This window comes from Pogona vitticeps, chromosome 13 (genome assembly GCF_051106095.1).
Source record: "Pogona vitticeps strain Pit_001003342236 chromosome 13, PviZW2.1, whole genome shotgun sequence".
Lineage (NCBI taxonomy): Eukaryota > Metazoa > Chordata > Lepidosauria > Squamata > Agamidae > Pogona > Pogona vitticeps.
Genome location: NC_135795.1, coordinates 4,016,595 through 4,031,608, shown reverse-complemented (window position 1 = coordinate 4,031,608; position 15,014 = coordinate 4,016,595). Strand labels below are relative to the sequence as shown.

Below are 15,014 nucleotides of genomic sequence, written 5' to 3'. Positions count from 1 at the left end.
ACCCAGACCGTCCACCTGTATTTCTCATCAACTGGCACTTACAGTCCCAGTAACTCACTCTGGGGCAGTAGTAAGGGAAAGAACAAGAGATTTTGTGACTTAAAATTAAACAGATCAAACTGCCAACTTGACAGACCTGACTGCTTTCAGCAACTTCAAGACTCAAGAGGGGGGAAGGACTGAAGAGAGAGGGAATGGAAATGTCTTATAGGATAATTCCATAATTCCATCTGTCTTTACAAATTAGCAAATTCACTATCAATGGAAAGGAAGGCTGATATCCCCTCTCTTTCCAGCCATCAAGTTTGTGATTTCATCTGACTTGTCTGGCTTCGGCAGCTCTTGACCACAACCAGTCACAGGGACCAGAAACCTTAAAATCAGAACTAGAGATGGGTACGAATTGATGGTTTGGTGCTTTGTGCAGGTTTGTTTATCAGCCCAGTAACGTGTTTGTTGCCTTGCCTCCTCTGATGTGCACCCACGCGGTCAGCTGCTGGAGGAGGCAGAGCAGGGAGGCCAGGCCACTGCCTCCGAGTGGCCGCCCTCCGGAAGAGGCGGGGCTTCGAAGCGCCAAACACATATTCGGCCGATAAACAAACTGCCACAAATCGCCCAACTGGCGGCTCATGCCTGTCTCTTAACAAAAGTAGGGAAAGCCTATTGATTTAATTCATTTATTTAAAATACCCTAGTCCACATTTCTTCCAAAAAAGCATCCAACCGCAAACATAAGTTTGTTATTCAAGATCTCCTTGGCTTGTACAGAATCACTGCCTTACGCTGTCCTTAGAAACTGCTTAACGCTGGTAAAAGGAAGGATGTTTTATGTATTCGCGAAGGATGCTTTCCTTGTTGAAGCAAGGGTCCTGAAAAACAACGTTTTTTTCAATGCGGTCACCACCTTAGTCCGCTTTAGCATGTGTAAAGGGAATAAAAGCAACAGATTATTTTCAATGTGAGATGCAAGGATTAGGGTCAACTGAGGACCCTAATCCTTGCATCTCACATTGCAAGGATCCGGTGGTCGGATCATGGTAGGAACCTCACACTGCAATGGATCTGCTCTGAGGTCAGCACTCCCTTGAGAAATAAGAGGAAAACAAGGGGTTATGACTGCTTTCCAAATACGAGATGGGGCCATCCTGCTCACCAATGCCCTTTGTACAGGAAAAACAGGACCGCCGTCACAGATCTGCAATCTCTTAAGGCCAGCCGAGTGGATTTCTGCTCTCTCTCCCCCCCCAGCTTTATGGCTTGCATTTATAGCCGCAGCCGTCAAGAGCAGAATGCTAGGTATGTGAAAGCTTGTCTTCACCCCTGGGGCCGGATCATACCATCTGAAGAAACATTTTGGCATATATACACTCTGTTCACTTTGGTTAGTGTATTGATTAATGTACAATGGTGCCTCGTTTAACGAGGCACCATTTAACGACGAATCCGCATAGTGATGTTTTTTGCGATCGCTAATGCGATTGCATTGTGACGTTTTAATAGGCAAAACATCGCATTGCGATGTTTTGGGAACAGCTGATCCACGGTTCCAAAATGGCCGCCCGCAGCGTTTTTGCTCCCTGCCCTCGCTTACCAGGCGGCGAAAATGGCAGCCGGATGGAGGATTCCCCGCATAGCGGTGAGTTTTTTCCCAATAGGAACACATTGGGAACACCACTGTATATAGATATTAGTGAATGCTATATACAGCATGGTCTCTTGCTCCATCTAGTGGCTAGTTCTGGTAACTACATTATAGAAATGCCTATTTCTGAGATTTTTCTTTTAATACTTTTCATATTTTCAGACCACCTTGCCAGGGAGCAGCACTTTGCCACCAAAGGCTTAGGCGATTTCCCTTATTCAGGCATAGATCAGCAAGATCCTTCTGGCTTTTAACTGTTGGTACAAACATCCTCTCGGATAATTTTAGTTTTGGGAAAGACAGGAAGCGAACAGGGTGAGCTCTTCGCAGGAGGCGAGAGATTTTTCTACAGTAAGTGACCTGCATCTCCCAGGCGAGTCCTCTATTCTAACCAGAGACTGGAGGAAGTCTTTTGAGGGACTACAACTCAAAACATGCTGACTGGGGCTTCTGGGAGTTGTAGTCCATCAAAAGCAGGGGGGGGGGAAAGAGACTCTTCAACGCTTTCACCTTAACGGGCTACAATATCTGGCAAAGATTTATTTCCTTTCTGGCGTTAACAAATTTCACGGGTAGCCTTGAAGATTCCTCGCTCTAACCTCTGATCTTCTTCAGACAGGCTGCAGAGAAGGTGTTAACAGACATTTATGGAAAGACAGAGAAGTTTTCTGGGAAAACAAAAATTTACTCATAAAATGTAATTTGTCTACACGTGCCCCGACCCAACAGCGTACGAGCTTTGCAGCTGACAGAAATTCTACCGTAGACGGAGCAATTTCACCAGTGTGGCCTCACTGGAACAAACGCCTCCTGAGGTCCAGAGAAAATGTAAGGCTTCCTTACGAGGATTCGGACGGTGGCGCGACAAACGGATCATAAACCTACCCAACTGACATAGCTCAGAGCAGTGGTTCCAAAAAGTGGTCGTTGGGGGCAAAGAAAGGTTGAGAGGAAAATACGGCAAGGGGAGCTGATTTTAGCACAGATGGATGGGATTCGGGATTTGCTGCCGAGCCTGCCGTTCTGGGGACTACCTCTCCCACAAGCGCCTGCAGCTCCCACCCGCGGACACCTTTATAGGTTCAACGCAGAGCTGCCTGAATGACCTGGTGAGCACGGCCACCTTATTTATGCCATTCCTGCTCTCCTAGGACAACATTCCCACCCAACGGGGTGGCAAAATCCGAGACAAACCTTCACGCTCAGCGCGCCGTCGCGATGCTATGCACGAGGCTGCTTCGTGGCCAAGCTTACAAACCAGACAGGGACCGCCACTCCAGCTGGCCAGCAAAAACAGATCGGGCGATGAAGGAAACCTGGGTGGGAGTGGATCTGAGAAAGGGTACCCCGTGTCCATCCAAAGACCCGTGCAAATGTCCCGTTTTATGGAGAGAAGTCCCCAAGACTCGCTCTATTTTCAGAACGAGGAACAGACCCTGCTTCTCACCTGCCAGGACGGGATTTGAGACTGAGAGACAACAGGGGGATTTAGGACCCTCAAGACAATTTCTGAACTAACTGTGCATCTCATGGAAACGGACGGGCGTGACGACACATCAAGACATCAGCTGCTTCTGGAAGAGACATCTAAGAAGCCTGGGGTGACTCCCAGAATATGGCTCAAGGAACAGTCTTGGTGGGAGTCAAGTGAAGGGCAGGAAGTATTTCTCTTCCCAAGGATGGCTCCTAATAAAGCCACGCAGTGCGTGCTGTCCGTGGTGCCGACGGCCACATGAGAGGGGATGCTAAGTCAATGGCTCAAAATCTCTCACTACCCAGTTATAGCAGCTTAGACCCATTTCACCTCTCGTGGCACCTTCCCGGAGAATTCTGGGATCTGTAGTTTGACGAGGGGCGCAACATCCTTGGCTAGAGAGCTCTAAGGTTCCCAACTTTGCGTCACCCAGATGTTCTTGGATCACAACTCCCAGAAATCCCAGCCAGCACATCTGGGGGCGAAGGCTTCTGGGAGTCGCCGTCCGGGAACACCAGGGCGACCCAAGGCGGAACGACAGCAAGAAAAAAATATCAAACCCCGGCATTAAAGGACTGATCAGATTGCCAACGACAGAGCCACACAAGTTGACGTGGGACCCAGACAGCGACATGTACGTAGTGCAGATAACATTCTTATCCAACCCTTTAAAAAAACAATTCACCGTTTTCCCCCCACCTCTACCCTTTTACAGTGATTGGTCCTGCATCCATCCAGCTTGCTTTCGGACTTTGGTCAGCCTTGCAGTTAAAAGAATAACTCTTCGCAGAGCTTCCTGGTCTGCTCCGGTGACGTCACGCTGTGGCCGATGGTCCTGGGATCTGTGTATATTTCATAGTCGTTCCCGCCCTGTGAATGAGAGACACACAGAGGGCTTTAGGCTTTGGCCTTTTTCAGCCCCACGAGCATCTGTAATTTCTTGGAGCTGCCAGACTTGTTCTGAAGCCTCAACCGTGAGACTGCCTCCTTTTTTGCCTGCCGTTCTCCTGATGTTCCCTTACTAATCAGAACCACCCAGCAACAGTTTACTGATAGGCTTCTATACATACAGTGGTGCCCCGCTTAACGATTACCCTGCTTGACGACGAATCCGCTTCACGACGATGTTTTTGCGATCGCAATTGCGAGGCACCACTGTACATGTTATAAAATATCATTCTTCTATACTAATAAATATTTATGATATCCAAACCCCCTTAATTGAAATCCAAACCGCATTCCTTCAAAAATACCTCCAGCGACAGGGGCATCTCAATGATGATCTCAGGGCGACACAAACATTTATAATATATACAGTTCTTTTAGTCATAAATAATCATCCACTGAGAAGCCTGGAAAACCACCCAAAGTGCTAAATTCATTCACAGAACAGCTTATTACGTATAGCTGGTACCCGACATTTCCTTGAGTTTCTTTCAAAATCCTCACTGCTTCCCGGCAGAATCTAGTTTACTTTGATAATGAACTTGTTCCTCGTTTCATAAAGTGTTCATTGCTGCTGACCAAGACGCATGCATATAAATGTGGTTTCCAGTTTCTTGATCAAAGCGCCAGGATGCAACAAGGAATAAATTTCGGTCTAAATAGGCTTGCCAGGGAGAGAAAATGGGGAGGTGTATTTCCCTCCCTCGTCTCAAAATTGTGCTTTTTTAAAATTAACCGGCTTTGACTCCTTACCGGCATGGTCTTATCTCCAAAGAAATAGATCTTCTTGAAGCCATCCTCGCAAACGGTCCCTAAGCAGTATCGCTTGTCCCAGCCGTCTGGGAACACATCGAAACTTATCTGGCCTCCTAGAGAAGGTGAAATGAGAATTAAAATCGCAGCAGCTTTGTTACGAGGGAGAGACAGGGAGGCAAAGTTTCAACACGGTGGACCCGGCAGAAAGACTTTTCTGAACAAAATCTCAGGATGAAAGGAAGCAAATGGGGGGGATGAAACGGAAGACGTGGAGGGCTGTGATTATAATTTTAAAATAACAGCTGTCCTAATGAGGTCAGTTCTAGGAAGCCACGAGTCACTATTATTATTTTTTTGGGGGAAAAAGAGGTCCAAATCACCAACGCCGGAGCAGTAAAATCAGCCAAGTTCAAGCCGTTTGGCACACCAAGGAAACGGCGGTCCGTTTTGCTTTAAGGAAGTGGTACGTACCGATGGAGAACGTGAGGCCCTTTCCGGCAAAATCTCTCCGCAAGTCGGCCACAAACGTCTCTCGGATCCCTTCCCTCTGTGGAAAGAACGGGAGGCAAAAGAGAGAGAGAGAGAGAAACCGGTGAAGCTTCTCTCCGTTTCTGGAAACAGCCTTAACGAAGTAGATTTAATCTCCTGCCCAGCGGGAAGAGACGGGCGGCGAGACTCCGCCACACAGCAGAAGACGGCGGGAGGCAAGCGGCCGACGTACACCGTTGACGTGCCCTACGCCAAGTTGGCCCGGCCCCAAAGAGGCCAAGAAAGTTACTTTTTCCAGACTCCTTCGCCCAGATCCCCTCGCCTAACACAGGTGGGAGGGGTTCTGGCTGCGATGTGTCCATTGCCCTGGTTACACCCTTCAGGTTTCTTCACTCGTGCACCCTGAATGTTTTTCCCTGTCATTTTGGGGAATCATCTGTTCAGACCTTGACATCGGTAAATACTTTCATTTCCAAATGGCCCCAAATTGTGCTTTGTTTCTTAGTTAGGTGCTATAAGGTCATCCCTGACTTCTGGCAACCCTACAAATCTTCAAAATGTCCTTCCGGTCCTCAAAAGCCCTGCTCAGTTCTTACAAATTCAAGCCTGTGGCTTCCTTTAGCAAATCAATCCATCTTGTGTGGGGTCTTCCTCTTTCCCTGCTACCTTTCTGGACATCATCCTCTTTTTCAGAGAATCCTGCCTTCTTATACGAGGTGACCAAAGTGGGAGAACCTCAGTTTCAACATTTTGGCCTCCAGAGAGAGAGAGAGAGAGAGTTCAGGCTTGATTTGATCTAGGACCCAGATGGAATATGTTTTTTTTTTTTAAAATACTACTTCCAGAGGGAAACGACTCACCTTATCAAACTCGTAGAATTCAATCCGCTCTTCTCGGCTGCAGTTTCGGCCGACGGGGGAGACATTCAGCATCCCGTTCCGGAATTCAATAAAAGTGCCCCTAAGATGACACAGTCCAAAAAAAAGGGGGGGAATTTTAAAGAGATGCCATAGCAGTACAGTAAGAACCCCGTCTCTGCAGTTCCAAGCCCCCCTCCTGCAGATACTAAAAATGTGGGTTATAGTGAACACTATTTTAATTGTGAACTCTATACCTCACAGGTTCTCTGGCTCCCACTAGTGTCCAGTCCTAGTAACTTCACCTTTAAAAATAAATAGTCCTAGGATTTTTCTTTTAATATTCTTAATAAGTTCAGACTGCGCATAACTGAATTACTGGATACAGCTCCCGTGGATTAGTTACAGTCTTCCAAAGTATTCAAGTTGCCTCCTCTCATCACGATAACCATGGGAAGTAGGTGAGGCGGAAACAAGGTATCTGGCCCAAGACCATGTAGTGAGTTTTGTGGCTAAGGACTAGAGCCTTGTCTGATGCTTTAATCCAGAGACCATCCTGATTCTCTGTCCAGCCCAGGCGAAGCAAGAAAGCTGGTTAACACAGACGTACCGTTTCCTGGGCAGCTTGATTTTAGCAATGTAACTGAGGCAGTAGTTGATCAAATCCTGGAGCAGTTCTTCACCCATCTGGCCTTGAATGCTCTAAAAAAAAAAAAAAGAAGACACGTGAGTAGACAGAAGCAGAGCGCTATCAAACAGTCCAGAAAAATTAGTCTCCTGAATGCATCTCTCTCTCTCTCTTTTTTTTGCATTTGTTGTTGTGGGAACACGGACACTGCTACCTGTCTGAAGACCTCCCTATGGTCCTGAGGTGGCAATTTGCCCCCCCCCCAATAATTTTAACACATCATCGTTCATACAAAAACAATACAGTTTATACAATAAAGGATTCCTCGTTTCCTCCACCTTCTCTCCACCACATATAATCTCATAGCTCTCCCCATCTGTCCCAAATAGCACGAGAAAACAACTTCATGTGCTGTCGATCTGTTCGCCAACTTTAGAAAACTTTTTATTTTTTCGACAACTGATGTTTCAGTGACACTGTAAGTGCCACTTGATAGGATAGGGGCGGACTACCTGGGGAACTTAAAACTATTCTACTCCGTGAATCCCTCCACTTCTCCTGCAAAGCGAGAGGAATGTAACCAAAATTTCCAGACTCTGTAGCGGTTAGGAGGGGATGAGAAGAGCCCACAACAGGGAACCTGAAATTAAGATGCTTAACCAGTCCCTTTAGTTTATCACATTTCATTAAAAATTGCAACCTCACCTGTTTATGTAAGAGCTTCCCATCTTTGTATGCCACTAGACCATTTTCTGGGAAAACGTAGTCATAGTTTTCAACCACTACATGGAAAAAAAAAAGAGATAGAAATATACAATCTTAAACATTATTTCAGTCACTTTTAGATATTGCATATATTAATTTTAACAGATCAATTGATTGGTGTATATTAATATTAATATAGTCCTAGTTCCAGAACATCCTTTTCTATTTCATACCAGCGACAAAAGGTGGCGCAGCGCTTGTGCAAATGGGCTGTGCGGGGGGAGTGCGTGCAGGGGTGGGGGTGGGGGTGTCTCTCTCCGTGGCCCCGTCTGGCTCAGGCCACAGACGGCAATGGGCCACGGAGGGGAGTTTGGGAACCTCTGCATTTCCAAACCAGCTTGTGCATTAAAGCAGAAGGCTGAAATGGAGGAAACTGAGCATGCTATAATCAAATACAGTGGTGCCTCGCTTAACGAGCGCGCCGTTTAACGAAGAATCCGCATAGCGACGTGTCATTCGCAATCGCTAATGCGATTGCATTGCGACATTTTGAATGTCAAAACATCACATTGCGATGATCAGTAAGCGTTTCGCTTACCAATCTTCGCATTGCGATGTTTTGGGAACCGCTGATCGGCGGTTCCAAAATGGCAGCCGGAAGAAAAAAGTGGCTGCCCGCTCCATTTTCGCACCCTGCCCACGCTTACCGGGAGGCGAAAATGGCGGCCAGATGGGGGAATCTTCGCATAGCGGTGAGTTTTCGCCCCACAGGAACGCATTAAACGGAGTTTAATGCGTTCCTATGGGTTTTCCCCCCCGCATAGCGACGAATCCGATTAGTGACGTTAATCCTGGAATGGATTAATGTCACTATGCGGGGCACCACTGTATTTGAGGAAGGCAGTTTAAGACTCCAAATAGATCTTTCTCTTATTGCCATCCCTAAGAGATTTTAGCTGAAGGATAACATATAATTTAATTTTTTTTAATATAAATGTTTGACGGGGATTCCAATCATATATTAAAAAGTTGAATTTCACTGTTGTTGGCTACTTATTGCATCGTATCGTGACACAAACAGAACCCTATTCCAGGTAATGAAAGGGGGAAGTTCACCCGATGGTGGTTGTCGTCAAGCAGAACACAAATCTTAGTAAATAAATCCACAAAATGTCACTGCTTCCGGAAACGGGTTCTTCCTGGAATCATAAAACAGTTGCTCTTTTATAGCTCTAAGCGGCAATTCCAAAGTACAAACCGAGCAAAAAAACAGGAAAGGCATTATACAAGACAAGAGTACGCCACTCAGAGGATAGCTTTTTTCCTCTTGTAGTGCCTCTGCTTGACTTGACCCGCTGAATTCCAACTTTCCGGATCTGCTCCGATGCCTCATTGCCACGTTCTCTTTCTACCCCACCCTCAAACAGATCGGGCCCTGCTATGTTACCACCTGCCTCTTTCTTTCGAATAAGAGCGGATGCCGAAGGGGGGGGGGGGGAGGAAGTCGCTTCTCCATCACGGAAAGTTTCTCAAAATCACCGAAATCTCATCTGCCGACGCCTCGAGTTCTAATCTTACCCTCTTCCCCGAGCTGCTCTTGAATCTTTTCGAAATCGGAGCCGCCCACGACGCCGACTTTCACTTTCTTCCTCAGGGCTTGCAGGAAATCGGCCATTTCCGGGGTGATTTTCTAGATGCAAAAAAAGAAACAGAGAAGATTCAATAGCCAACGGAGCAACACGCGATGGAACCAAGGATCATCCAAGCTGGCCACGGATTTCTCGTTATCTGTGAATAATTTTGCGCTGTCAAGATGATGATTGACGGAGACCCTTTCCAGGGTTGTCCAGGTGGGGAATAGTCAGCAGCGCCTTACCACTCCCTTCCACTAGGGGGCGCCCTGGGACTGTGCACCTTGCCCAAGGCTACCCAGACTGGCTCTTCTCTCCCAGGAGGCATCGTGGGGGGAATTATTACACACACACACGGATACGGAGTGTGACCTCACGGATAGAATGGCAGACGAGGACTCGGGAGACCCGAGTTCAAATCCCTGCTCAGCCAAGGAAGCAAGCTCGCGGGGTTCGTGGAGGTGGTAAAGCCACATCTCAAATATCGCACAGGCCGGGGCTGTCATAAATTGGATGTGGCTCGGGAACAACCTCACGCACATGCACATAGACAGTAGGGCCCCCGTTATCCACAGGATCCGTATCCACAGACTGACTTATCTGAAAATATTATAATTACTAAAAGAAAAACACCTTCAATATATTTCTAATGATGAAGTGACCAGGACTGGCCACTAGAAGGAGCCAGAGACCATGCTATGATCAGCTTTTGCTATTACTGTATCATTGTGTTTGCTATCATCCGCGTGTTTCAGCATCCACAGATGGGGGGGACTTGGAACCGATCCCCCGCGGATCCTGGGGTCCTGCCGTATACACCTGTAGAATGAGAAAATGGGGGTGTACCGCTGGAATACCCCGTAAGCAATAAGGAACAGGATACGAATCCAGACCAGGAGACAAAGAGCGCCCAATTGTTCTGAAGAGGAGGGAGCTGACAATAGTTGGATTTAAAGGGAGGCGGCTTTCCTGTTGGCCAGGTTTTGCTATTTCCCTGCGAGATTTCGTTTGCAAGATTTTATATGCATTCATTCTATGCATTTATTATCTTTGTCTAATCGGGTTTATGACCACATATGGAAAGTGACTCACTGCTTACTCGCTGCCTTGCAAATACTATTTACTTCCGGCTCTTTTGCTTTTCCCAATTATTTTGCAAAAATTTTTAGCTTTTCCACCTTGGCTTTGAAGGGAGCAAGACCGCCTTGGGGTTTCCCCCTTTTTCTCCTTTAGGGGAGAAAAACAGAGTTTAACCCCTCCCCCCCCAATTGATGTCTCTCTCTTGAAGGCTTGCTGGTTAGAGAGATTTCAAATAAATTTCCAATAAATTGATTTCAAATACAATATTTCAAATAAATGATGCAATGCAATGCAATTAAAAAAAAAGGTGAGGGGAGGGAATTTTAGGGTGAAAAGGGGGAATTTAAAGGAGGCATGGCCCACCCCCTCCCCTCCCTGCTCCCGGCCCTGGACGGCGCTCTGCCCATGCCCAGAGGCACTCCCTCCGGGGCGCCCCTCATTCCCGGCTCCCCCACCTGCCGAGGGGCGGTCAGGGTGCCGTCCACGTCGAAGAGGCAAAGCGACCGACCGCCGTCCTCGTCGCCGCCGCCGCCCCCCCGCCATCAGGCCGCCCGAGGCCGACTCTCACCCGCCTGCCGGGAAGGGAAGGGCCACGAAGGCAAGAGGCGGCGCCGGGCGGGGGCAAAGAAAAAAAGAACTCCACCTCCCAGCATGCCTCGCGGAAGGGCCGCCTCCCGACAGGCCTTGCGGCGGAGAGAGGAGGGTGGGGGAAAGAGGGTGGGTGTAGAGGGCACAGAAAAGGCGTTTCGACAATCACTACCGGCTCCCGTTCGGCACAATTCGAAGGATTTCCCGCTCCTAGATAAAACTATGGAAAGAGTCAGAAGAAAGACCCCTATTGCATACTATTCATTTATTTATTCATTCGTTTATTTATTTATGGAAGATATTGTCCTCCCGCCTTTCTCCTTAAAAAGAACCCAACATAAAAGAAAAAAGAAGACCACAGGTAGAAGCTGAAAAGGGCAGGTATAGGGTAATGTTGAAAGAAGAAGAAGAAGAAGAAGGAAACGTGTATTGCATGAAAAATGAGCTCCTGGAATAAATGGCAGAGCCTGTTGGGAAGCACAGAAGCGCCTCCATCCATCCATCCATCCATCCATCAATTCAATGGCCCCCAACCTTGGGCCTCCAGATGTTCTTGGACTACAACTCCCAGAAGCCTTCAGCACCACCTCTGCTGGCCAGGATTTTTGGGAGCTGAAGTCCAAGAACATCTGGAGGCCCAAGGTTGGGGAACCACTGCATTAATCCATCCATCCATCCATCCATCCATTCATTCATTAATTCATCCATCCATTAATTTATTATTTATATTTATTTATTGGACTTATATACCGCCCCATAGCGCTACAAGCACTCTCCGGGCGGTTTACAATTTTTAATTATACAGGAATTAATCAATTCATCCATTCATTAATACATCCACCCATTCATTAATTCATCTACCCATTAATAAATTCATCCATCCATCCATCCATCATTCCAAAAACAACAACAACAACACCAAGAGTCTTCGTAGGAGACTGAGACTGGAGTCCCCTTCCTGATTTTCTAAGAGGATGATGATGATGATGATGATGATGATGATGATGATGATGATGATGATGATGATGATGATGATGATGATGGCGGCGGCGGCTTCTGGCCTGCCAGCCCATCTCCACCCCCCCCCCCCTCCTGGGCGCTCTGCGGGCCCCCCTTAGCATTTACTGCACGGAATCCCCTCCTCTTTTCTTCCATCAACTTCCACCCACCCCCCTGCTTGTCCCGCAATTCGCCCACCTTCGTTGCCTTTATACTCCTCCTCTCTATGTCGTAGATCTATGGGGATGACGAGGAGCGGGGGGGGCACTACAACTCCCGGCAGGCCGCGCGCGCGAGGGCGGAAGTGGTCCGGTTGGCCAAGCTCTCGGACCCACGAGGAGGGTCGACCGTCGGCGGGGGGAGCCCGGAGGCTTTTCCGCACTCATGGTAAAAACCCTGCGGGGGGGGGCCTTCCCTTTTTGGGGGGGCGAGGAAGGGGGCCTGCCAAGGGGGGGCGGGTAAAATAAACGGCAGCTCCTCCCCGGAGTGCGCGTGCGCGGGCTGCAAGCTGCCATGGACCCTGTACCTGCTGAGGATGAGGCATTATTGATTGCACACTTTGATTCCGTGCATAATCATGCATTCATAGCAAAAGTCGGATCCATGCACATAATAACGTTGTGTGCACGCACAGTGTAATGCATGAATAGCTAAGCTGAATTTATGCTTGCTCTGCCCCCCCCCCCCAATATATATATATAGGGTACAGTATGGTAAATGTGGATTCACATTGAGTTATTAACGTGTTGTTTAAAAAAAAGAACTGGGCAGAATGTGGCCTCCTTTGCATCCACTGCATACTTCCGAGTTATAGGTGGAAATGTAAATTTAGCTGTTGATTCATGGCCAAGAAAAAAAAATATTTTAGCTTTTGAATCATTTGCAAAAAAAGTGCATACTTTGATTTTACCAGCACAAAGGATAGCTGAGCTGTTAATGCGTTGGTTCAGAAGTGGGGAGCAGAGGGCATCGTTTGTATGAGATCTGCACCCTCCTGAATTTTATTAATTAATTAGATTTCTATCCTGCCCTTCTACAGTACTCAGGGTGCAGATGCCGATTTAGCCACTAGGAAATTGCTAAAATATCCCTTGCATACTATGTGCAGACCTTGATACTGTACTTCCTGAAGTCGCTCTAGAGAAAGCTTTGGGAAAAAACCCTACCGAAGCATGTTTACGAGAAGTTAAAAACAGTAGCCGAACCAACATTGCAAATTTATTTATTTATTTATTTATTTATTTATTTATTTATTTATTTATTTATTTATTTATTCTTTCTATTTATATCCCACCTATCTGGTCAATTACATCATAAAATATAAACGTTGAAACGTAAAACAAGACACTGAAACCGGTTTACAAGAAGCTAAAAGCAGGAGGAAAATAAAAAGGCAAAGCCCGAAAAACCAGCAGTTTATAAAATTAAAGAAAATCATGCTTGTTTTTTAAAAAAGGAAGGGGGTTATTGTTGGGTAAACAGCTGGTCTTCTCCGTGTTACCTTGTTGGCCTCTTGGATGCGGGGGGGGGGGAAATGGAGAAGGTCATCTATCTGTTTTGCTGTTGCATTTTCCTAGTGTGCCTTATCACATAATGGGAGAGGTGGATTTGAGTTAGAACGGCTCTCGCTACGAATATCGGTGTTCTGCTGTGTACACACACAGGGGACAGCCTGTGCCTTGATATTTGAAAACGAGCCCTGTGCAGTCCTGAAATGTCCAGCTTTGCCGATGCAAAGACTCCTTTGCTCCTCTCTGTGTTTCTGCCTTAAGCCAGTTCAGGGACTTGTGTGCTTCTAGCGCGGATGCTGAAAAACGCGGATAATAGCAAACACTATTTCAATAGGGAACGCTGTACATAGCGTGGTCTCTGGCTCCTGCTAGTGGCCAGTTCTGGTAACTTCACCTTTTTAGAAATACTGGTGTACAGTATTCCTAGGATTCTTTTAATTTTTAAACTGTTTTCAGACTGAATAAATGAATCAGCAGATACCGATCCAGCGGATACGGGGGTCCTAATGTATTCCAAACCCACGAAGAAACACTGAGTGGTGCCATTGCGATAGTTGACGAAAATGTGTGCTTCATTTCAGGCGGGAATTCTTGTCGTGGGCGCTCGGCTGCGTGCGATCCCCTCGTGCGGAAAGCGTTTCCGGAACCACGTGGGTCTGCGCTGGTGGAAGGGAGCGCTCGGCGTGTCCCGCTGCTTTGCCACACACAGAGAGCCGAAACCCCAGGACGGGAACGCTTCCGAGAGATGGCCGGCCAAACCCGAAGAGCTGGGCCGTTCCGCTCCTTCTCGGCATACCCGCCTGCAGAAATCTAGCGGCGAAGACTCGGAGCCCTTCCGGATGATTTATTACTTCCCGGCCATCAGGGCCTGCCGAGCCCTTTCGAGGGTGAAGCTGGCCCAAACCGGTTTCACCGTATTGGCTGTCCCGGCGGCTTGGGTCCTTTACGGGCAAGATCTGTTGGCTCTGAACGTTTGCCTGTACGCCACCGGCATCGCCGGCTTCGCCCTCGCCATGCTCTACGCGATGAGCTTCTATCTCCGGCGCATCATCGGCATGATGTACCTGAGCCGGGACGACACCCTGTTAAAAGTATCGCACCTGACGTTCTGGGGCCGGCGGAAGGACATCTACTGCCCCGTCGAGACGGTGATGACCTTGGCGGACGTCGGCGAACACAAGAACAAGGTGTTTCTGCGCTTCAAGCAGTACAACATGAGCCGGTTTTTGTATTTTACCCTCCGCTTTGGGCGGGTCGTGGACCAAGAGGGGTTTCTGCACGTGTTTGGCGAACTTTAAGAATTTGGGGAGGGAGGAGATGCTGGGGATCAACTCTTTTGAGGCCCGGTGGGTTCTGTGTTCAAGTTTGGCTCTGGCAGGGTTGGGGCCTTTTAAAGGTGGGGGCCTTGACCTTATCAGAAAAGCAGAATAAAGGGTGGAACAGAAGGGGTGCGAGCCGTCCCACGCCGGCTGCATTTCGTGGGGAACGGCGGGAAAGGATGATGGGAGATGCTAGAACTTAGAAGATCTAGCTGTGAATGTCCTTTCTGGAAACTTTTTTTTTCATTTAGATATTTCATTATGTACTAAATCACACTGGGAACTTTTTGAGTAGTGGAATAAACGTATTCTAAATGAATTTGCCTGATGGTGGTACCAGCGCTGAGCAAAGACTCCTAATGCAGATCTTGGAAAGGAGTAGAAAATCAT

The 15,014-nt window shown here is 47.6% G+C and overlaps 2 protein-coding genes across 2 annotated transcripts; one reads left to right on the top strand and one right to left on the bottom strand.

Annotated features, from left to right (window-relative positions):
- Positions 1-2,306: 2,306 nt before the first annotated feature.
- PMM2 (phosphomannomutase 2) lies at positions 2,307-10,777 on the bottom strand. The gene is made up of 8 exons (XM_072982926.2): positions 10,663-10,777; positions 9,075-9,186; positions 7,497-7,573; positions 6,774-6,865; positions 6,167-6,266; positions 5,289-5,364; positions 4,815-4,930; positions 2,307-3,986 (listed from the first exon to the last, which is right to left on the bottom strand). Exons 2-8 carry the CDS (start codon positions 9,169-9,171, stop codon positions 3,885-3,887), a joined length of 660 nt encoding a protein of 219 aa, XP_072839027.2. The 5' UTR covers positions 9,172-9,186; positions 10,663-10,777; the 3' UTR covers positions 2,307-3,884.
- Positions 10,778-12,087: 1,310 nt separating this feature from the next.
- On the top strand, positions 12,088-14,943 carry TMEM186 (transmembrane protein 186). Its single transcript, XM_078381476.1, has 2 exons — positions 12,088-12,181; positions 13,887-14,943. Exons 1-2 carry the CDS (start codon positions 12,179-12,181, stop codon positions 14,601-14,603), a joined length of 720 nt encoding a protein of 239 aa, XP_078237602.1. The 5' UTR covers positions 12,088-12,178; the 3' UTR covers positions 14,604-14,943.
- The last annotated feature ends 71 nt before the right edge of the window (positions 14,944-15,014 follow it).